This window comes from Mus caroli, unplaced genomic scaffold, assembly GCF_978045245.1.
Source record: "Mus caroli unplaced genomic scaffold, Mus_caroli_1 scaffold_20, whole genome shotgun sequence".
In the NCBI taxonomy this organism is placed as follows: Eukaryota; Metazoa; Chordata; class Mammalia; order Rodentia; family Muridae; genus Mus; species Mus caroli.
This window is the reverse complement of record NW_028227275.1, coordinates 37,835,962-37,860,803: the sequence shown is the minus strand read 5'-3', so window position 1 is coordinate 37,860,803 and position 24,842 is coordinate 37,835,962. Positions and strand designations below refer to the sequence as shown.

Below are 24,842 nucleotides of genomic sequence, written 5' to 3'. Positions count from 1 at the left end.
TTTCTTTTTTTTTTTTTTTTTGGTTTTCCGAGACAGGGTTTCTCTGTGTAGCCCTGGCTGTCCTGGAGCTCACTTAGTAGACCAGGATGGCCTTGAACTCAGAAATCCGCCTGCCCCTGCCTCCCGAGTGCTGGGATTAAAGGCGTGCGCCACCACTCCCGGCTTTAATTTTTTTTTTTTTTAAAACACTGTTTCTCTGTTATGACCTTGGCTGTCCTAGAACAAACTATGTAGACCAGACTGGCCTCAAACTTGGAAATCTATCTCCCCCTGCATCCCGAGTTCTGAGACTAAAGGATGTGCTGCCACCACCAAGCTGGGAGATAATTTTAATCCTTCCAAGATTCCTTTTAACACATGGCACAGACATATGCACCTCAGCAACTCTGTATGAGCTACCTCTCTGCCTGGGTCCACCTCACATGACTGAATCCTTCTCTTCACCCAGGACTTATCTATAAGAGTAACATTTCAAACAAACATTCCCTAAGCAGCTGCCCATCCTTGCAACGTTAGCCATCACCTTTATTCTTCCTTTATTCTCTCTTGCTGCCTGACCTGATTATCTGTTTCATGTTGCTTGGTCTGTCCTCTAAGCCAGAGTTCAAGTTTCAGTGAGGAAAGCACATATGTATTACTTAATAATTGGTCATAGCAGCCAATCAATGTATTTTAATAAATATACTATTTCCTGATTTCATTCTTTCAAAAACAGTGTATTTTCTGGGGAGGCAGGGTTGAAACAGTTCACTTCTATCTGTAGGCATTGAACTGGGAATCATCCTACCTCCACCTCCCACGTGCTGGTATTAGAGACAACTGCCACTATGGCCAGCACACAAACAAACTATAACTTATAGCAGATATATATATATCATGCCAATATCTTATTAAAGCAAAACATATTTTAGATGCATTCTACAATTTTCTTTAGAAACAAACTCTCAATTAGTTTTATGAATTTCTGTTAAATTCTTACTCTGTACCCAAACAAACTCAAGCCCTGCAGTATTCTGTGTGTGGTAGTATAAAATAAAACCTTCCAGGATATGACAACTACAATCTATACTATCCCTTTTCTATGCTTAGTGGACATTTCATCATCTAGGAAAGTTGATACATTTAAGACTTTTAAAAGTACACAATACTACTATTTAAAAATGCATTTGTAGCTAATTTGATATTCCTTCGGGTAGGTATGCAGAAAAGGTTTCAATGTCAGATAAAGCCTAGGAACACAAGGGACAGAATAAATGGCAGAGTGTGAACAGAGAGGAACGAGCATTGCTTAGTTGGACACTGACATACCAGCATATAACTGACAGAAGGTATCATCTCTGAAGATTCGGCACCTGAAAACCCCTAAAGACAGACTTCTAAAGCAAAACAAAACAACCCTCTACCCCCAAAAAAACCCCACCCTCTTGCCTTTGTCTTTCTCAATATCATCCTTGCTTACTGTTTGTCAGACACAAATTACTTACTAGTTTTCACGGATGTTTTACACGCCAACAATCCCTTTCTATGATGGTTAAGAGGGAAAGACTTTAATTGTGAAAATGAATGTTATATTGTCATTTTAAGATATTGCTCATACTTTAAAACTAAGCAAAGATTGGTGACTAAATCTGAGAGAAAGTAAGTTAATCAAAGTTACTTTAAGTATTTGATCATTGGGAAACGGCGTATTTTAAATGCTACTTTGTGTTTTCATGTCCTGTGTCTATGCCTAGAGTAGGACATCTTAAACTTAAAATTCTGTTTTAGGTCAACTGAAGCATTACTTATTTTTATACTTACTGTCTGGAATTCTTGTGGAACAGCCTGGTCAGCACTCAGGTTGCATACTTGCCTAGCTTTCTTCATAAGTTCCTTGCACTTCTGTAACAATCTCTGTCTGTTGTCATCCAATTCAATGAACTGTTGCTATTAAAAAAGTAATATTTTAAAATGTTACTACTAAATCAGAGGCTTGTTGTATAAAACAATCACATATCCAATAAATTGCTGAACTCATTATGATTATCATGTCATCTGAACTATGACTTTCTTACTATAAAAATACATTAGCCTTTTATTATGAAGGTAAAAATTTAAACTAAACTTTAAAATATCAGAGCCAGTATTTCTCTAATATGTAAGAACTCTAAAGTTTACTCTTTTATAAATGTTTAATTTTAATGAAACATTATCATACACAGGCTTCACATAAGAAAATAAATATCTGAATATAAATTTAAAAAGTACTCCTAATAACTTTCAAATATGTTTTAACTATTTATCATTCATTCATGGACTTATTTATTTCCCCAGCAGTTAATTAGCAAGATCTATGAGATGCCAATCTGCATTAAGTATTGAGTGGTGAATAGAGAAAGACCCACACAACCATCATCATAACAGAAACAGACATTATCTACTGAGTACCCTTGGATGAGTGTTCCCCACCTAAGTTTTCTCTCCTTTCCCTGATCCCCAACCTTACCCCATTTTGGGGAGGTAGGACTGTAGAAGCAGGGTCTTATGTAGTAGCCCAGGCTGGCTTCAAACTTGTTATCTCCCTAAGAGTGACCCTGACCTCCCGATCCTCCTGCTTCCCAAGTAAGGGGATTATAGTCACATAGCCCTATGCCTAGTCCTTGTATCTTTTATTTCCCACAGCACTACACAGTAACAGGCTGAAAAGAGGGATGGAGAGATGGCTCACAACTGCCTATAACTCCAGATCTAGGGGATCCTTTGGGTTCCATGTGCATATACCCAAGCCCCTAAATACATATATTTTAAAAAGGCAAAGTCATTCATTCATTCACTCACTCACTCACTCACTTATTTATGTTTTTTTTTTTTAAAGATTTATTTATTTATTATGTGTAAGTACACTGTAGCTGTCTTCAGACACTCCAGAAGAGGGCGCCAGATCTCGTTACGGGTGGTTGTGAGCCACCATGTGGTTGCCGGGACTTGAACTCTGGACCTTTGGAAGAGCAGTTGGGTGCTCTTACCCACTGAGCCATCTCACCAGCCCCTGTTTTTTTTTTTAATTAGGTAATTTCCTCAATTACATTTCCAATGCTATCCAAAAAGTCCCCAATACACCCCCCCAGTCCCCCCCCCCCCACACCCACCCTTTGGCCCTGGCATTCCCCTGTACTGGGGCATATAAAGTTGGCAAGTCCAATGGGCCTCTCTTTCCAGTGATGGCCTACTAGGCCATCTTTTGATACAAAAAAATATGGAACGCTTCACGAATTTGCGTGTCATCCTTGCGCAAGGGCCATGCTAATCTTCTCTGTATCGTTCCAATTTTAGTATATGTGCAAGCGAGCACTTATTTATGTTTTGAGACAGGATTTCTTTGTGTAGCTTTAACTGTCCCAGAATTAGCTCTATAGACCAGGCTATCCACAAACTCAAAGATCTGCTCCCCTTTCCCTGCCCTGAGTGCTAGGAATTACAGGTGTGTGTCACCACCACTAGGCCAGATAAAATTATTTTTAAAAAAACTAATTAAAAAACCATTCAAGTTTACACATTTAGAGATTATAATAACTCGCATATTCATGCCTGCCTGTAAGAAACCCTACCTACTCTGCTGTGAGATTGTGTCTCCTAGTAATACCAGAAGCTCCACCTGTAAAGTCTCACCAACATTGATTGCCCAAACGTGAGTTAAAGCCCATGGAGCCTCAGTCCCACAAAAACCCCACAGGTAACTGAGTAAAGCTGGGAGCAGAAAAGGTGGCCCTCCCCAGAGAAGAGAACAAATACTGCTTCTCCAGCATCAAATGGTCAGCCCCATACATACAAGTAATGTGAGACCCCGACTTAGAGCATTTCTCCCTGGAAGGTAAAGCCCCTGGACGTTCCCCAAGCTTGTTTTCCCTGACCTCTAAAAATACAGCCAGAAAGAAGCTCTTTGTTCTCTATAGCCAGCAAAAAGCCTTTTTGTTTCTATACTTTACAACCAGAGAGAGATGCCTGCCTTCCTGTGCCGAGGACATGGAGATTAAAAATTCAGAAAGAACTCACTCCCCACTTCTGCCTTGTAAATTTCACCAAGGACACCCGGAAGAGAAGAACTCTCCTTCCAACTCCTCCCAACTCTTCCCAACTCCTCCCAAATCCTCAGCTAGCTGTTAAAAGCCCCCTACTGTCACCTCTCTGGGTCGAACTCCCCTGCCCTGCACAGTGGAGGGACTTCGTCCTCAGCTAGCTGATAATAAAACCTCTTGCAGTTTGCATCAGGTGTGGTTTTCTCTCGGGTCACTGGGGTGCTGGCCAGCTCATCCCGGAACTTGAGCGGAGGCCCAGCTTCAGGGGCCTTACAGTAACATATGTATGTACTCAAGAGGTTATATTTGGAAACACACACACACACCCAGATTTATATATGTGGGTGTGTATGTAAAAATACATAGATACATGCATACAACTGATGAAAAAAAGGGGCCATGCATGAATCTGAAGGAGGGAGCAAATGGGAGGATTTAGAGGGAGGAAAGGGAACAATGTTGTAACTCTAACATACTTTCAAACTCAAACAAACAGACTAAATTTAAATATCAAAGGTGTGGCGGGAGAACCCCTCATCTTGGAGAAAGGGTTTCCCATAGTCCAGGCTCACCTTCAAACTTACTATGTAGCCAAAGTTAGTATTGGACTCATCTTTCTGCTTCTACCTCACAAGTGCTGCCACCATAAGGTACTGTGCTTGCCCTATAGAGCACATGTTACATTTGTTATAATAAATGCTTTTCAGTGGGAGCAGTGTGGACAGAGTGTGTAAGCAGGAAACAGAATATAGAACAGAGGTCAGAGTGACTGAAGAAGCTGCGTCAGCTGCACAGCTTTAATGGGAGAAAACTAATAAGAACCGGTTATGAAGAAAAATTTAAAGATAGATGACTATGAATATATAGGCACTGAAGCCTCAAAGACACACTTGGTTAGTAAGTAACATAACATGACTGGAGGAGAGGCGTCTATAAGGTTATAAAAATCTAGCCTTACTAAGGTGGACAAAGGCCAGTCTTTCAAGTTTTATGTATGATGAGGAGGGCATTTAATCTATGTAACGCCACTTCTAGACCAAGTATCGTCATAGCCACTCTACTCCACACTTACGCAAGTTTAGGAAATGTGCTATGTTATCTTTTAGATGTGGCTGAGAGGTGCCAAGAAACTTGCTCAATGCTATATGAGGTTTCTAATAATGAAACTATGTTTATCTCATGCTGTAGAAAACTACAAACTAATTTCCCTAAAAAACCAAAATAAAGACAAAAAACCCCAAACCAAAAACACTTATATGTAAGGGGTTGATGGCCTAGTGACACCTCAAGTCTATGTGATTAACATCTCTGAAGGACTTGGAGAGTTCTATTATTAACAAGGTCTTTGGGTCATTTAGTTTGACAACAATCAATGAGATAAAAGTATAAAAAGTAAAAGGTTATATACTGTATTGAACTGAAATAAAAATAAGTCTTTTTCTAATTACTAGCCTGAGAGAAATTTAAAAAAGAACTATTAAAGAAAACAAGCCACTGAAAAACTAGGTATAGATCTGAAGAGAGATTTCTCAAAACAAAAAATTTAAAATGTGTTCAACATCCTTAGCATTTAGATAAACGAAAACTATTTGAGATTCTATTTTAGCCCAGTTAGAAGGCTAAGATCAAGGAAACAACTGACAATCAGAATGTGGAGAAACAGGAGCTCCCATCCACCGATTCTCAAACTGGTGTAGCCATTATGGAATTCGTTATAGAGAAGCTACACCTAAAATTCTGCAAACACATCTACACATGACCCAGCCATACGACTCCTGAGCAAAAATCCAAAGGACTTGCTATCTATCCTATTAGAGAGATAATTGCTCAGTATGTTCAGGACTGATCATTCACAATAGCTAAGAATTGGAAGCAGTCTAGGATAGCATCCGTGTATGCATAATATTTTTGAGATACTCATAATTTTTTTAATTAGATATTTTATTTACATTTCAAATGTTATCCCTTTTCCTAGTTTCTCCTCCGAAAATCCCCTATCCTCTCCCAGCTTCCCCTGCTCCCCAACCCACCCACTCCTGCTTCCTGGCCCAGGCATTCCCCTATACTGGGGCATAGAACTTTCACCAGGACCAAAGGCCTCTCCTCTCACTGATAAAGGACTAGGCCATCCTCTGCTACATATGCAGCTAGAGCAACACCCCACCATATGCTTTGACTTGTGGTTGTGATGGTTTGTATATTCTTGGACCAGGGAGTGGCAACATTTAGAGGTGTGGCCTTGTTGGAATAGGTATGACCTGGTGTGTCACTGTGAGTGTGGGCCTAAGATCCTCACCCTAGTTGCCTGGAAGTCAGTCTTCCACTAGCAGCCTTTGGATGAAGATGTACAACTCTCAGCTTCTCCTGGTCATGTCTGCTGGATACTGCCATGCTCCCACCTTGATGATAATGGAATGAACCTCTGAACCTGTAAGCCAGCCCCAATTAAATGTTGTTTTTATAAGAATTTCCTTTGTCATGGTGTCTGTTCACAGCAGTAAAACCTTAACTAATACAGTAGTTTAGTCCCAGGGAGCTCTGGGGGTACTGGTTAGTTCATATTGTTGTTCCTCCTATGGGGCTACAAACCCCTTCAGCTCCTTGGGTCCTTTCTCTAGCTCCTTCATTGGGGACCCTGTGCTCCGTCCAATGGATGACTGAGAGCTTCCACTTCTGTATTAGTCAGGCACTGGCAGAGCCTCTCAGGAGACAGCTGTATCAGGCTCCTGTCAGCAGGCTCTTGTTGGCATCTGCAGGAGTGGTTGTTTATGGGATGGATCCCCAGGTGGGGCAGCTTCTGAATGGTCATGCCTTCAGTCTCTACTCTGAACTCTGTCTCTGTAACTTCCGGATAATAAATTCTATTCAGCCATAAAAAACCCCCAAACCAAAGAAATAACCCTGTAGGTAAATGGACAGACTCTACTAGTAACTACCAAGCCTAGAAAGGCAAAGGCTGTGCACTGCGCGGCGTCTGGGGCATCCCAGAGCTCAGCGCTTAGACAGGAAATGTCTCGTTGGTTAAGAGCACTTGCTACCCTTGTAGAGTAACCTGGGTTGTTTCCACCACCCACAGCATGGCTGAGAGGCACACACAGTACACATACATATATCCAGGCATTCAAATACATACATAAAGTACTTTTTTCTCTCGGTGTAGTTCTGGCTGTCCTGAAACTCGCTCTGTGGACCAGAAATCAAAATCAAACTCAGAAATCCGCCTGCCTCTGCCTCCTGATTGCTGGAATTAAAGGTGTGCACCACCACTGCCTGTCTTACAAAATCATTTTTAAAAAACAAACCATATGGAAACATTGTATTATAAACTTAATGCAAATATAACCTGTGTGTGTACTTCATGTGGAATTATGTCACACTGAGTGATAATGTTCCTTAACAGACTATCTAACTACTATAAATATCCAGTGTCAGGCAAGGAAATCTCCCTTGAGTTGTTGGAAAAGGGGTGTCTAGGAGACCCTCAAAACAACAATGGATGATTGTCATTGTCTTTGCCTCCCAGAACTTGAGGAATTTTTAAAGTACCCTCTTTGAAGATCAGCTCTCACATTATGGGAAAGAGCTGTGCATGCTGCCAGGGAGAAAAGTACTCAAAAGATCTATCCAGTTGCTAGTTGTGTGAAGCACACAGTGATCAGCTGGGCAAGGTATCCCCAGTGGTGTGGTGATGAGACTTTGTATCGTTGGGATAACAACAGCCATCTGATTGGTAGTGTAAGCCTAGCCAACTACCTATAGCTGGAGATGTTGCAGACCCCAGAGGAGAAAGTACTACTGTCATTCTCTAAACCAATGTAACTTCTAACTGTATTCTAGAGCAGCTGTTATCCCCCATTAAAAAGGTTCTTCATGCAGCAAGCTGGAGGCTTCTACACAGACCTATGATTTGATAAAGTGTAGAGTAAGTGAATCAGGAACGCTGCACAGACTAACCAGCGCATCTATAACACAACCCTTAGACCTCAGCTTCAGAAGATGGAGTGGAAATATTTTTGGAACCAGAAGACTGGGATGCCTACTCTGAGGTACTGAGATGTGAGAAGGATGCTATAGCCACAAAATCTCAAAAATATATTTGACTCTACATGCCAAAGAGGATGGGAAAAATGAACAAGGCTCCACACCCAGATGAAGGCAAGCACCTAAGCAATGGCTGCTGAAGGGTGAGAACCATCTTATAAGTTCTCCAATCTCAAGTGGTCAGTCCTAATTTTTTTTTTTTTGTTTGTTTTTCGAGACAGGGTTTCTCTGTATAGCCCTGGCTGTCCTAGAACTCAGAAATCCACCTGCCTCTGCCTCCTGAGTGGTGGGATTAAAGGCCTGCACCACCACGCCCAGCTGTCAGTCCTAATTTTATGTACATATGTACATCACTAAATGTACTCAGTAGGTGTTATGTACACACAGACCACACACAAATATGCATATGTATGTGTGGGTGTATATATTTATGTATATAACATATAATTATAAAAAATGAAGCAATAAACTTGAAAGGGAATTGGGGAATACTAAAGAAGTTGGAAAGGGAGTAGAATCTATGTAAATACAGTGCATTCATACATGAAATTCTCTAAATTTTTATTCAAAAATAACAAAAAATACGGGGAGAGAGGAACTAGTCAGACACTGTAAGTGCCATGGTAGTTAAGTAAGAAAGAAGCCCCTGACCACTTTAAGCCACAATTCTTGTTGATCCTTGTTAGTGTAACACAGGGAAAAAAAGGAATATATATTTATAGAAGATTAATCAAAAGGCTTTGTTAGGATTTCTGGTCTTAAATAGTTAACTGAGTATAGAGAATAATGTATCTGTTTGGCACAAAAGAATGGCAAAATATAGAAAACATCTTCAATTAGTAGTTCAGAAAAAAAATTTCCTTAAGTATATATCTTAAAGAAACAATTATCACCTTTTCTCTAAAATTCTTTCTCTGGAAAGCTGAATTGTCTTAAAAGTGGTACAGAAATAGCTTGACTAATATTGAACAAGAAAAACCTTTTCCTGGAAGGCCCTCTTGTGGAAGAAGAACGCTACACACTTTCCAGTATTTGTGGAATCCCAGATCTAAATGCTTAGATTTGAAATGTCTCTTTGGTTAAGAGCACTTGCTGCTCTTTAAGGATAGGTGTCCTCAAACTTAACCCCTTGCCCCAGCCCCCCAGGGTGGGCATTAAAGCCATGAACCACCATGCTGGGCTTGCCCTCTCAGCCCCAGTTAGAGAAAATAGATCATGAAGTTATTTTGGTCATTTCCAACTCAAGCTCTTCAAGGTTTGTATTAATCCACATCCTTATTTTATACTGAAGCTGTTTTCTTTTAGGCTAAAACTCCTAATGACATCATTTATTTCCTCACGTCTACAAAAAGAACATCACAGATATTAACAGCTTAATTACTGAAAACAGGCAAAGATTCTCTTTGAAATTCTTTAGAATTGTTTAGAATCAATCTTTTTTTGGAATAATTTTTTTTTCTGTAAAGCGATGCTTCTAACTCAAAGATGTTAGAATTTACTTTAAAAAATGTAGTAAAGAAATTATAGACATTTAAGTTAATAATCTGATTGCTATTTTGCTATTTATTTGAGATGGGGTCCATGCTGCCTATGCTGGTCTCAAACTCTTAAGTTCAAATGATCCTCCAGCCTCAGCCTCCTAAGTGCTGGGATTAAAGTCACAAATCTGCCTGGTCTTCATTCTGTGTTTTGTATTGGTAAACAAACATCTACTCCTGAGTTGCAGTGCCCCTGCTCTTCACCCCTCTTCTTTGTACATCACTCTCTTCTTACAAGTACCTTACATGATATTCATACCTCCCTATAGCTTCTTGGGAGAAAGATTATCTATTGGCTCCTTACAATAAGTAACAGTTAAAAAAAAATCCTTATTTCCATGTCTGAAAGTATCAATTCATATAATAATACTGAATATATCTAAAAGACAATCAGCAAATATATGCCATTTTATTTGCAACTTTCATTCCTTTTCAGAGAATTTAGCTATATATTAGACTTATAGCCAGTTAGTACATGTATCATGTAGTTCTTACTCTTTTCAGTAAGTTTTGTTTTTCAAAGGAGTTTGAGATTCTTAAGTCTAGACAATGAAAGCATTACTAGACCGTTGTCTAGTCCACTATTTGTAGGATTTCTTTAACAGTCTCTCTCCGTTTCAGCTCTTTTCATATTGGACTGCTGAGCATCTCTTTAGAGAAGAAACGCTGCTGGCAGTTTGTTTTGAAGTTCCTACAGACTAATGTTGCCAAATTGTATTCTGGACTTCTCAGGTGGAAATGAAGATTAGCTTTGAAAATCAATACCAAGAGATTTTTTTTTTATTATTCAAGAATTCCTTGGGGGGCTGGAGAGATGTCTCAGCAGTTAAGAGCACTGACTGCTCTTCCAAAGGTCCTGAGTTCAATTCCCAGCAACCACATGGTGGCTCACAACCATCCGTAGCTAGATCTGGCGCCCTCTTCTGGTGTGTCTGAAGACAGCTACAGTGTACTTACATATAATAAATAAATAAATCTTTGCCGGGCGGTGGTGGCGCACGCCTTTAATCCCAGTACTTGGGAGGCAGAGGCAGGCGGATTTCTGAGTTTGAGGCTACCCTGGTCTACAAAGTGAGTTCCAGGACAGCCAGGGCTATACAAGAGGTCTGGTTATTGAGTGCAATTCACAGCTAATGGTGCAATCATGCTCATGTACTAGACACTCAGGAGAAGCCCTGCAGCTTGGTGGAGCTCCTTGGCTGGTAAGCACATCAGGAGAGTGACATATACAATTCCTCATGAAAAGAGCACAGAGCCTGTTTGGGATTCTCTCAGAGAGTGTTCTGTGTGTCTCTTTATGAAAAGTCGGTGTTGTTCAGAGGTCCGTGCTTTTTTATTAAATTACTAACCATGAAGGGTCCATGGGAAACCAGGGTTTTGTAGAAGATGGTCACAAGTACAGATGGGGGGCTGGAGAGATGGCTCAGTGGGTAAGAGCACTCGACTGCTCTTCCAAAGGTCCAGAGTTCAAATCCCAGCAACCACATGATGGCTCATAACCATCCGTAACGAGATCTGGCGCCCTCTTCTGGAGTGTCTGAAGACAGCTACAGTGTACTTACATATAATAAATAAATAAATCTTTAAAAAAAAAAAAAAAAAGAAGAAGTACAGATGGCCTAGAATCCTTGAACTTAAAAAAGCCAGTGTGTTAAGAAAGAGCCGTCTACTGGGACATTTCTTATAAACTGTTCAGTTTGATACTAACTGCATGTGATTACCATCAAAGCAGGACTGTAAGACATCAATAGGGATTTCTCAAGTTTAGTTTTGTTACTGCACAGGTCTTCCATGGATGTTTAGGATACCAAGTGTTCTTCTATTCTTGAGAAAGTAATTTAGAGATTAAAATACTAAGTAACAACAAAAACAAAAATAAAAAATAACTGTCACCATCACCTTGACACTACATCTTTAGAATTAAGTTTGTGTATTATTTCATACTTCTTTCTCCACACAATTTTATCATCTACTATGAAATACTAAAGTTAAGGTTAAACTGTAGTGATTATTCATCTATCCACTCTTATATCCTTCAAGTATTGCTTCCTCATTTACAAAATACAAAGTTTTATTTTATTAATAACGATTACTACTGTGTCTAAGAGCATAGGTGTGGCCACACTAAGTCAGCTTTCTCCTTCTACCTTTTCCCAGGTTTGAGAGATTAAACTTTGGTCATTGCCATTTTGTGCCAAATGCTTTTCTTCAATGATCTACCTTGATGGCCACTAAGTTTGAAATTACATAGTATAAAACAACTGGACACTGAAAACAATAGTATGCGATGTATCCTTTTAAACTAGTTTAAGGTTGGACCCTAAAATAAAAAGCTAAGGGAAGAATGTCTTACTTCTGTGACGCGCAGCTGGGAAGATGACGCCATGTAATCTGCTTCTAACTTGTTCTTCTCAGAGATCACTGTAGTATTTTGAAGAATCAAATCAACTTTTTGAATATGGAAAGAAGTGCATATCTAGAAACAAACAATCCATAAGATTTTGGTTTTTATGTTTTCTAAGTTGCTTAAGTTTTACAACCATGAAGAATGCCACAGTTCTTTTTTTTCAAAACAAAATTATGAATCATGAAAAAATAAGATCTTCTTGTGATTGACATCTCCATCAAATAGTTAATATAAAACTACTTTAAAAAGTTACTTCCTAAATATTTAGGTCATTTGAAAGAAAGTAATTTAGCCTAGTAAGTTAACTTTTAAGATTCTCTGTAAGCATTAAAACCTAAACAAGCTGAAGCTGATTATAAAAATCTCTTGCTTATATCACCAAACCAGAAAAACTGTAAAGTGATGATTTCTCATAAAGTCCTCCAAATATTACTAAATTTTAGTATTTAGTGTTTTTCAAAAAATGTCAAAAATTAAGAAAAACATCTTACCTTTACAAGGCCTGTTAATTCAGTAACAAGTTTTGCTTTCTGAACATTTATTTCTTTTATTTTGGTACTTGCTTTTCGTTCTTCCTCTTCCAGATTGCAAGTATCCTGTTCCATCAGTTTTATACTGTATGACAGACACATATAATGATGGAGAGATCAGAGCCAAACAAAGGACCGAGTCCAAAGCCTTAGGTCCCCCGAAGTTTTTGGTTTATATAATAATAATGGTAATCAGAAGTATAAATACTAGTTTCTAGATTAAGCACCTTTTAATACAATCAGTCAGGATGAAAATATACTGTGGAGCTATATGACCTGCAAAGTTTAGTGTCAGCAATGGTGCTGATGCAGAATATGGAGTCAGAAAGGAAGTCTGAATTCCCCATTGTCAGTCATCAAAAAGCAAAGCCGGAGCTTTAGCTTCCTCATCTGTACACTGCAGATGAGAAATTTCCTCCGTCTGAACTTGGAAGAAAAAACACACAACATAGAATAATACCTGGCCCAGAAATTATTTATTTATTAATATAGGTTGATACTGACATTGTTCATAAAACACAGTCCTTAAGCAGGCAGAGCTGACCCATACGGAAAAGAAACAGAAGAAAAATCAACACAAGGGCTAGGAATGGAGCTCAGCTGGTGGAGTGCTTGCTTGATAAGCACAAAGACTTGGATTCCATCCCCACAGCAGCACTGATCCGGAGTGCAGGTACACAACCCAGCACTTGGGAGGCAGAGGCAGGAAAATCCCAAGTTTAAGGTAACTCAGCTACGCAAGTGTGAGGCCAGCCTGCTACATGAGCTACACCCTGCACCCCGACAATTATCATTAAGATAAATTTAAAGATTAAGAAACAAAGGTTTGAAAAGTGAAGTCATCACCTACAACTATAGATATTAAGTTGTATGATAAGTTTAATCCATGGTGATTCCGAGGAGACAGAGAGGAAGAGTTGCTGGAGAGGAAAGCAAGATTCTGAATACTTATGAAAGCCGGCCGTAGGAAGCACAAGGCGCAGCCTGGCAAGAACCTGCTAGCCCACCCACCCACCCACCCACCCTCCCACCCTAACTTTTCAAGCATCATCTGGATGAACTGAACGGAGGGTCCAACCATCGCTGCAGGGCATCACCACAGAATCACTACAAAGTGAATAAAGGCAGAAATAAAGTAATGGGCTGGTAATAAACAAAAACTCATTTTCTCCCAAAAATCATTAACAAGAAAGTCTTAAACAAGCTTCAACAAGGGAATTACAGAAGTCACACAGTAAAGTTTAAATGGTTTGTCAATAATTGAAGATAGGATTAAAGTAAAGGGCTGAAGGTGATAAACAAGATTAAAAATTGAAAAAGAAAATGCAGGAAAGAAGCTATTTGCTTTAAAAAAGATTAAAAACAAAGAAAATTTCTGTAATATAGTTTATTGTCTTTTAAAAAAATCTTTTCTGGTTTTCCCAGTTTTTTAATCTTATTTTTTGAAAAATCAGTAGTAATACTGTATTCACATCATTTCCATATACCTCCCTTTCCTGCCTCCAACCACTCTATCCTACTCTACCCTCAAATTCATGATATCTCTATATTCCTTTGTCTCTCTGTGAGTCTGCTTAGTGTTTCTCATATGTACATGTATGTATTAAGGCTTACCACTTGGAGGCGGGCGTGGTGGCACATACCTTTAATCCCAGCACTCGGGAGGCAGAGGCAGGCAGATTTCTGAGTTCAAGGCCAGCCTGGTCTACAAAGTGAGTTCCAGGACAGCCAAAGCTATACAGAGAAACCCTGTCTTGAAAAAAACAAACAACAACAACAACAACAAAGACTTACCACTTGGGATTAGATAACCTATGATGAAGCTCTTTCCCGGGGAAAAATGATTCACCCTCTCTCAACAGCCACTGTACTGGCTGGTTTTGTGTGTCAACTTGACACAGCTGGAGTTATCACAGAGAAAGGAGCTTCAGTTGAGGAAATGCCTCCATGAGATCCAACTGTAAGGCATTTTCTCAATTAGTGATCAAGGGGGAAAGGTCCCTTGTGGGTGGGACCATCCCTGGGCTGGTAGTCTTGGGTTCTATAAAAGAGTAGGCTGAGCAAGCCAGGGGAGGCAAGCCAGTAAAGAACATCCCTCCATGGCCTCTGTATCAGCTCCTGCTCCCTGACCTGTCTGAGTTCCAGTCCTGATTTCCTTTGGTGATGAACAGCAGCATGGAAGTGTAAGCCGAATAAACCCTTTCCTCCCCAACTTGCTTCTTGGTCATGATGTTTGTGCAGGAATAGAAACCCTGACTAAGACAGCCACCAACTGCTTGGAGCTCTTTATTTACGGATAGGGCCTTGTGAAATGTCCCCAGTCTATGCCATCATGTTTACCAGCTCAAAAAAGAATCCTCAAGAGTGGAATAGTAGCACTTTCATATTAGAGGCAACCAATAGTTGTCTTAACTGGACTTAAGGCCTGCTCAATAGCAGGTATTTCACTCCTGGTATTACAAACCTAGATAATTACACATGTCTGGAGGTCACAGACCTTAGGAAAGAAACTACAACTGTCATTTTCCTACACGAATATAATTTCTAACTGTATTCTAAACACTTACACTTTGGCATTGAGTGGGTCAAAGGACTGGAGGGAACACTTTGGTCTGACTTTTGCCCTATGCACCACAACTGCAATTTGAAAACTGATATTAAAACTTTAGAAATTACTATAACCTGCTGCTGCCATTCCACGACTGAGCTAGCAGACACTCGGGCCATGTGTTTTGAACTCCCATCTCAAGCTACACGATACCTTGCCAGCTTGGAGCTGATTTTCTGTTCCAGCTGCCTTTTCCTGGTTTTTCTTTCAAGAAGCTCCTTCTTCTTCAGCCTTAGCTCGTTGTCTTTGAGCTCAAGATGCCTGTTCGTATCACGCAAGGCTGCCAATCCTGAGTCCACTGCTTCCAGTTGTCTATTCATTTCCTAAGAAGTATTAAAAAATGGTTAACAAACCTTTTAAAGTTAAAGTCTTAAAACTCCAGTTGATATTTTAATAACTAAATCAAGTGAACCAACCTTTAGCTGTTCTTCCAAGTGTCTTCTTTGCTCTAGATCCACAGTAACAGTGAGGAACTGGGCTACTTTCAGGGATGTATTACTAGAAATAACTTTATTTGAATATACAGAAGTCTTTAACACATACTTTTCTTCTGCTGTATAAATTTGTTTTAATCGAGTTTCTTGTATTACCTGTAACGTAAAGCAGGAATTCATAAACATCTAATAAAAAGTATAATATATGCTTTAAAGGACTAAAGAATTAAGACCAAAACCCAGGCGAACTCTAGCAGAGCAATATCCCTGACTTAATACAAGCTATCCAACACCTCTAAGAGTGGCTAATGCACCGGAGGTAAATGTTTGGGAAGGCAAACTTTCAGAGGGATGAGAAAGCTCACTGAACAGTGAAAAGGCTGCGCTTTCCCTTTGCTGACATCTCCCCCAAGGAGCTGTAGCTTGGTAGTTTTTCCTAAGAGACACTAAGAGCCCAGTGCCCAATGGTTTCCGCTTTCCTCCCCTTCACTGCACTGGCTAAAGGAACATAATCTCAGACTTCCTTTTCCATGTTTACAATACTAGATGAAAATACTTTTCATAGAGTTCAAAGAGTTTTTATTTTGACCTTTGTTCTTTAATCATTTTTCTTCACATTCTTTTTTTTTTTTTTTTTTTTTTTTTGGTTTTTCGAGACAGGATTTCTCTGTGTAGCTCTGGCTGTCTGTCCTGAAACTCACTTTGTAGACCAGGCTGGCCTCGAACTCAGAAATCCACCTGCCTCTGCCTCCCAAGTGCTGGGATTAAAGGCGTGCACCACCATTCTAAGCACCATAATATCATTACATCTGATTTTTCTACTATCAATCAATAGGTTGTTGTGATTCCCACCCTACCCCCGGTCTCGGAAGCTTCATGATCAACACTGTTAAGGTTTGTTTTACCAGAGAAATTCCTAGTCTAAATGAAGATATAAGACTCTTTAAGCATAATGGATAAATAGGGTATAAGCTGACATCCTAAATCTTGAGTAATTTGAAATAAAAAGAATTCTCATGAAAACAAGTTTTAACTGGGATTTGAACTGACACAAAATAGTGAGGGAAGACATTCCTAGCACAAAGGACATTTCAAGTTAAGGAAGCCAACAGACAATAGAACCAACCGAAAGAGCTTCAAGAACTAACCAACCAACCAACCCAAGCTGGGTGTTGCACAAGTGTAACCCATACTCAGAATTTGCGAGGCTGAGTAAGAAGAGAAAGGAATTCAAGACCAGATTCATCTCCTTAGTAAGTTCAAGAATATGACACTCTGTCTCACAAAAACAAAACAAAGCCACCCGCCTCCCCCCAAAATAGCTCGTTCTAAGAGAGATTTGGTCTGTCCCTGCTTGCAAAAAAACTTAAGGATGTATCTGCTAAAAATAAAAGTGGTCATTTGGGTATAGAGATAGTCTTCACTGAAAGCTTTAGAAGGTGGAGCTTACCAGAACAGACCTATCTCCCAGTCTAGTCTTCTAAGTACACTTGAAAGGTCATCTAGGATGCAAGACTTATCATGCCAGGCAGAATCACCTAAGAGCATCCAGGCATTACGATTTTAGCTTTACTCAATTCCTCTAAAAATCAAAAGTATTTATTAACTTGTTCTAGAGAGCTTTGTCTCACTTCTGTTATAAAATATTTTTGTCACAGTTTTATGACATATCACGACAAAATGTAAAGAGTTTCTATATGTTTGCATTCTTACCCGTTCAATTTTTTCTCGGGTCCTTTCAGTTCCCACAGGAACTTCATGAATATGATACTGGCAGCAAAGGTAACTCATCACAGGATCAGGTGCATCAAATAACTCTCGAAGATAGGAAAAAAATCCATACTGTCTGAAAAGAAAAGTGATTTGGTTTTTCTTTTAAAAATATTATTTAAAAAACCTGAACACTGGGTTGAAGAGATGGTTCAGCAGATGAAATGCTTGCCTTATAAGAACAACAAAAACATAGGTGCAGTGGAGTGGAGTCCAAACCCCACAACCCACACTGCAGGTAAGGTGGCACTGGCTTATAATCCCAATGGGGAGATGGACGTAGATCACTGGGCCCTCGAGCAACACACTCTGCCTTACTCGGGAAATTCCAGACCAGTAGGAGACTTTTTCCTTTTCCCCACAACATCAACACACACATACAAAAGTCTGAGGATGGAAAGTTTGAGAAACGGCACCTGAGGCTGTTTTCTGCATGTATACACATGTGCACTCATGGACATACAACCTGATTCTTGACAAGCAAAATACATAGTGCAGTGATCTGAATAAGAATGGCTCCCATAGGCTCATGTGTGACTACTTGGTCCCCAGTTGGTTGAACTGTTTGGGAAGGAATAGGAGGAATAGCCTTGATGGAAGAATTATCATCAAAAAGCCCACACCAGCTGGGCGTGGTGGCGCACTCCTTTAATCCCAGTACTCAGAAGGCAGAGGCAGGCGGATTTCTGAGTTCAAGGCCAACCTGGTCTACAAAGTGAGCTCCAGGGACAGCCAGGGCTACACAGAGAAACCCTGTCTCGAAAAACAAAACAACAAAACAAAACAAAACAAAAAGCACACACCAGGCTCAGTGAATCAGATATAAGCTTTCAGGTACTGCTCTAGTCCATGCCTCCCTGCTAGATGTCATACTCCGCCCCACCCCAGGATAGCCATGGACTCTATAACCCTCTGTAAGTGAAAGGAAGCCCTTATTATTTTTTTTTTATTACGTATTTTCCTCAATTACATTTCCAATGCTATCCCAAAAGTCCCCCATACCCTCCCCCACACTCCCCTACCCACCCATTCCCACTTTTTGGCCCTGGCGTTCCCCTGTACTGGGGCATATAACGTTTGCATGTCCAATGGGCCTCTCTTTCCAGTGATGGCCGACTAGGCCATCTTTTGATACATATGTAGCTAGTAGAGTCAAGAGCTCCGAGGTACTGGTTAGTTCATAATGTTGTTGCACCTACAGGGTTGCAGATCTCTTTAGCTCCTTGGATACTTTCTCTAGCTCCTCCATTGGGGGCCCTGTGATCCATCCAATAGCTGACTGTGAGCATCCACTTCCGTGTTTGCTAGGCCCCGGCCTAGTCTCACAAGAGACAGCTATATCAGGGTCCTTTCAGCAAACTCTTGCTAGTGTATGCATTGGTGTCGTCGTTTGGAGGTTGATTATGGGATGGATCCCTGGATATGGCAGTCTCTAGATGGTCCATCCTTTCGTCTCTACTCCAAACTTTGTAACTCCTTCCATGGGTGATTGTTCCCAATTCTAAGAAGGGGCAAAGTGTCCACACTTTGGTCTTCCTTCTTCTTCAGTTTCATGTGTTTTGTAAATTGTATCTTATATCTCGGGTATACTAAGTTTCTGGGCTAATATCCACTTATCAGTGAGTACATATCATTTGAGTTCTTTTGTGATTGTGTTACCTCACTCAAGATGATGCCCTCCAGGTCCAACCATTTGCCTAGAATTTTATAAATTCATTCCTTTTAATAGCTGAGTAGTACTCCATTGTGTAAATGTACCACATTTGTTGTATCTATTACTCTGTTGAGGGGCATCTGGGTTCTTTCCAGCTTCTGGCTATTATAAATAAGGCTGGAAGCCTTTAATTAAACCCTTTCTTTTATAAGTTGCCTTTGTCATGGTGTCTCTTCACAGCAATAGAAAAGTAACTAAAGCTGGCGGTGGGAGAACACGCCTTTAATCTCAGCACTGGGGAGGCAGAGGCAGGTGGAAGTTCACATATTGAGTTCCAGGACAGACAGAGCTATACAGTAGGAACCCGTCTCAAAACAACAGCACCACCCCTCAAAAAACAAAACAAACAAGGAAGAAATAAAGGTGACAAAGACACACATTTTAGTAATGATAGAAGAAAAGGGATTTTTACATTAAAAAAAAAAAAAAAATCAGTGGTACTATTTTCTTCCTTGCTGTTAAACGTAAGTCTTTTATAATTACAAGGTTTTTTTTTTTTTTTGTACAAGCTATCTTTTGTTGTTCCTCTTATTATGTTTATATAAGAATGACTAGTTAAATCCAAAGACCAGATATTTACACACATAATTGTATAAAACTGTGTTTCTTTTTTGTTTTTAGATTTATTTATTTTATGTATATGAGTACACTGTTGCTATGTTCAGACACACCCGAAGAGGGCATCAGATCTCATTACAGATGGTTGTGAGCCACTATGTAGTTGCTGGGAATCGAACTCAGGTCAAGATCTCTGAAGAGCAGTCAGTGGTCTTAACCACTGAGCCATCTCTCCAGCCTAAAACTGCATTTCTTTACATTTAGCCCTTTACAGAAATTATTTTGACTGCAGAAAACAATTCATTACTTCCTTTTTCTAATGGCTAACTTTTTCCTTTTACCTTTAGTAAGATCTCTTTAACTAATCCATTACTGTTCCACAATTTGAAAGATCACCTTTATGAAACATGAACATGCTACCTGACACATTCCTAAGCTTCAACTTTTCCAGTTTTATACTTCAGCAGAACTCTTAAGACAGGCAACACCGTTTATAACAAACATGTGAAGGAGAATTAAAAGTCACTTAAGATTATTTAGTACTCAAATTAGTTCCAATACTACTTTCAACTTACTTTAAGTCATTCAGAGATCTTGAAGGGGCTTTGTCTGCATATGAAATCTTGGGGGCAATAACAGCATTTACTCTTAACTTCTTGTTGTCACGAACCTGAACACAGGAGAAAGACAGGATTAATTACTATGTGTTTAACTGAAATAATTTTTAAAAATCACCATATTGCTACTGGAATTGCTAGGGTGATCAGAAATTTAAACAATAGATTTTTTACCTACCCTAAAGTCAATATGAACTTTTCTATTTTATGCGTTTTTTTGCTTTGGTTTTGCTATTCCATTCAGTCTGTAGACAGGAACTCGCTATGTACCCCAGGTTAGCCTCAAACATACAATCTTCTCTTCAGTCTGTCACGGGTTGGAATTACAGGCATGTGACCCTATACCTACCAAGATCCTTTTCTTTCAAAATATGTACTGCATTTTCAGTTGAAATAGGATGTCTGAAGTTGGCTTAAAAATATATAGATGGCAGAGCTATGCTTTCATTAATACTATATTATCTTGTATGGGGTTTACCTATTTGCAAATAATGATTAAAAACTCTAAGCAAAATTTTAAACAATCCTTTTCAAATTAATTGGACAATAAAAGGAACTGAATAAGATCTGAGCTAATGTGACTTGTGACCTGAGAGTTAAGGGGACTTAACTAGCAGGAGAGATACAGAAGAAAAATGTAGGTAGAAAGATGTAGTCCGTGGCTTGAAAAGCAATCAGAGGATGGCATGGGGGAAGAGTAGAATGGCTATGTAATGCAAGGGCAGCTCTCAGCAGGATGCTGTCAAGGGAGAAGCTTTAGAATACTTGTTTCAACTTTTTGCTGATCATTCAACTATAAATGCATGGAAAAATTCCAGTGAACCATGAGAAAGCAATAGAAGCCTTGGGGTTGGGGGTGGGGCACTGAATGGGAGAGGCTAGAGAGATGGCTCAATATAAAGTGCCGTCATGAGTTTATAATCCTAACATCCACATAAAAGCTGCGTAGAGCAGCACATATCTATCTATAACTAAAGCACTGGTTAAGTATAGACACGGGAGAATCCCTAGAACTTACTAGCTAGCCAGCCTATCCAATCAGTAAGCCACATGTTAAGTAAGAGATTCTGTTACAAAAATTAATGTGGATGGAGAAAGACACCAATAGAGCAGAGTTCTCTCAGCCCTTATCAGAGATCCTGCTTCTTGCAGGAGATGGTAATTAACAAAGAAACTCACAAGAGGACAATGTGAGCAGAGTGACAGATGTTGAAGCACTTACCCCAAAGTTTTTCTTTATCAAAAACCCCTCCCAGCCTCAAGGATGTACACAGCAAAGGAATGGAAAGATTTTTAAGAGCCAGAAGTGATGGATGACTCCAAGGAAACAGTGTCTTCCAGACACAACAGGACTGATGCACATATGAACTCAGAGACTATGTCAGCACAGAGGCCTTGTACAGGCTCAAACTAATCAAAATGTCAGCGTACAATAGGGATAATGGACATAAATTTCCACCCCTAACCAAGAAGCTATTTGAAATCGATACTGCTAGGAAATGATAAATCCGTTTTCTCCAATAGAGCATCACTGGATATGGTATAAAGCACACTCCAAAGTAGGCCCCATGCTTAATAGCAGGCCAACATAAAATGGAATCACAGTTGTGTGTGGTGAGCATTATGTGTTCTGTTTGTCTATGGCATTATTTTATCTTATTCCTTTGGTCTTAGTGACTTTTTTCTTCTCTACTTTACCCCTGTATGCCCCATCCCTTTGTTTGGTTTGAGAGAACAGGAAGTTGGATGGAGAGGATTTGGGAGGAACTGGGGGATGATAAAAATATCACTAAAATATTGTATAATTTTTTTTAGAACAAAAATTTGAAAAAAATTACCCACAAACTTAGCTTTGAGATAGACTAGAACAAAAGCTGGAGGGGCTCAGTGATGTGTGTGCTGTGGTCCCAATACTTAGGGAGAGGCTGAAGTAAGAGGATCTTTGGAGTTCAAGGCCTGCCTAAATTCACAGCAAGAACTACTTCAAAAACAAAACAAATCAAATCAAAATACCTTCTCACTGAATCTTAATATATAAACAATTCAAAGTAAATTTTAGAAATCCATTTTGAGTAGCTAAAGGCCATGCGGTGGTTTGAATAAAACTGGCCCCTATAGGCCCATATATTTGAATGCTTAGGGGCTAGCATTACAGGGTATGGCCTTGTTGGAGAAGTGTGTCACTGGAGGTGGGCTTTGAGCTTTCAAATGCTCAAGCCAGTTCCAATGTCACTCTCTCTGTGCTACCTGCTGGTTGAGATTTGGAACACTCAGCTACCTCATCTGCCTGGGTGCTACTGTGCTTCCTGCAATAATAATGGACTGAACCTCTGAAGTATATGCCAGTCGCAATTAAATGTTGTTCTTGCAACAGAAACTAAAGAGACGAGCCATAGAGCAAACATTCAACCAAGGATGTGTAAGGCACACACTGTGGGGAGAGAGTGCCTGGGGTAAAGGGTGGGCTGAGTAAGCACAAGAACCCGAGTTTGATCCCTAAAGAACGAATAAAAGGAGAGGAGGATAGGGCTGGACACTAGTCATTCCAACGCTGCGGAGGTGGAGACACGCAGGCCTGTTAGACTCTGTCTATGCTAACTGGTGAGTTCCCGGTAAGAAACTTGGTCTCAAAAAAAAAAAAACCCAAAGCAACCAAAAACCAGTAACAAAAGCAAATCCAAACCACTGCCTTTTACACACACACACACACACACACACACACACAGAGCAAAAAAAAAAAACAATGCTGAGACAGTAAAATGGAAGAGTTTCATTTGTGAATGACAGATTAATATTCTAAAAGCTCAGTTTTTTTTAAATATAAAAAAGAGTAAGTGTATTGATGATACGGAAGGTGATATTATTTCAAAAAATCACAAGAGAAACTGCAACCCCATGAAGGAGAAAAGCAGAGGGCGCCTTGTCAATCAGAGTGTATTACTGGTTAGTACTTGCCTCTCTGAGGAAAATCTCCATATCTTCTTGACTTTCAAACACAAAGGCTCTTAAATCATTTGATGAAATATGATTTTCAACATATTTTGCATTTTTATTATCTTTCATATTAATCTACAAAAAAGAAGAAATTAGTTAATTAGTTTTCCTGAAATGCACTTTTTTTTGTTTTTTTGAGACAGGGTTTCTCTGTGTATCCCTGGCTGTCCAGAAACTCACTCTGTAGACCAGGCTGGCCTGGAACTCAGAAATCCGCCTGCCTCTGCCTCCCAAATTCTGGGATTAAAGACGTGTGCCACCACGCCCGGCTGAAATGCATGTGTTATTAGTGCAAACACACATAGCTTGGATTTATTTAGTTAGAATAACGTTACTGTTAAGTAATTTCCAAGCATCTCACTGGGACTCAGAACACCACTCGGATGCGGACCCGTCCGTCCCCTCTGCAATGAGCTTTGTTATTTCCTTACAAACAGTTCTGCTCCCTCCTGGTTAAGTCACTGAAAGACAAGAGACTGCTACCACAAATACAAACAGCTCTCATCCTTCCCCAGACTTCTTGATTTTGACATAAACTTCCTATTACTTGGCTGATAGGTACAAAACCTTAACAAAGCCTTCTTTAGACTCAGAAAAAACTTGCCATGGCAATCAGCTATCAGAGCCTTTGGAAGGCAAAGGCTTGCATTGTTCCAACATAATGTGCGTATTTGGGTTTTGGGTTTTCTGCTATGAAACTGTACCTGCAATTCATTATGTAGCTTGTGCTGCTCCCACACCAACCTCATAGGTGCTGGTGTTATAGCCAAGTACCACCACATGCAATTTTTAATAACATGTTTAAAAATATTTACTAATTAGACATTACTGCACAAGTGGCTCAATAGTAATATGGGAGAGATGAAGATAGATAAGGGGAGAACTGTTTCAAGAATATTGTTTTTATTATCATGAATAAGCAAAATGAAAAGCAAGCCATCATACAGTTCTCATTAACAATGGCACTAGGAACACTGCCCTTGGATTTTATAGGAGAGTTGGATGAACGACAAGGTATTTATTTTGGTCACTGCCCAATTTGTTACATTCTAAGTGACTAATTTACCTTTTTTCCATGTAGAATACATGTCCTCAAGTACAATTTAGGTAACATACTGGCTTTTAGCGTTCTGTTTCTTAGACTACTGCTCTGTTCTTTCTGGAGTTTAGTGGAAATAATACTTGTCCACGTTTTTCAGAGAATTTTACAGTTACACCTTCACAAAGTAGTAAGACACGGACTGGCAAGTACAGTAGACACGCAGATCTTCAGATCATCTGGCTAATGTCACTTTCTGTTTTACAACTTCTTACGTGAAAAATTTCTATATACTCTATTCAACCTGTTTTATAGTTTATTAAGTGTCATATATTACTCATTCTTTTTTGGGGGAGGGCGAGGGAGTTCGAGACAGGGTTTCTCTGTGTATCCCTGGCTGTCCTGGAACTCACTTTGTAGACCAGGCTGGCCTCGAACTCAGTAATCCGCCTGCCTCTGCCTCCCGAGTGCTGGGATTAAAGGCGTGCGACACCACGCCCAGTTTACTCATTCTTTATTATTAGCCCTAACCTAATA

The 24,842-nt window shown here is 39.7% G+C and overlaps 1 protein-coding gene and 1 non-coding gene across 5 annotated transcripts in view; both read right to left on the bottom strand.

Moving 5' to 3' along the window:
• The window catches only part of Smc5 (structural maintenance of chromosomes 5), a 67,323-nt gene that overhangs the window by 9,823 nt on the left and 32,658 nt on the right, over positions 1–24,842 (bottom strand). For all 4 annotated transcript variants that reach the window (XM_021151740.3, XM_021151741.2, XM_021151743.2 and 1 more), the window contains exons 11-18: positions 23,228–23,341; positions 20,231–20,325; positions 17,327–17,459; positions 15,596–15,769; positions 15,333–15,502; positions 12,533–12,656; positions 11,988–12,110; positions 1,801–1,926 (exon numbers count right to left, since the gene is read on the bottom strand). In XM_021151740.3, coding sequence (XP_021007399.1) covers positions 1,801–1,926; positions 11,988–12,110; positions 12,533–12,656; positions 15,333–15,502; positions 15,596–15,769; positions 17,327–17,459; positions 20,231–20,325; positions 23,228–23,341 — 1,059 coding nt within the window. The remainder of the gene's footprint in view (positions 1–1,800; positions 1,927–11,987; positions 12,111–12,532; positions 12,657–15,332; positions 15,503–15,595; positions 15,770–17,326; positions 17,460–20,230; positions 20,326–23,227; positions 23,342–24,842) is intronic.
• On the bottom strand, positions 3,230–3,331 carry LOC115030021 (U6 spliceosomal RNA). Its single transcript, XR_003835614.1, has one exon. It is a non-coding gene; the product is annotated as a U6 spliceosomal RNA (small nuclear RNA).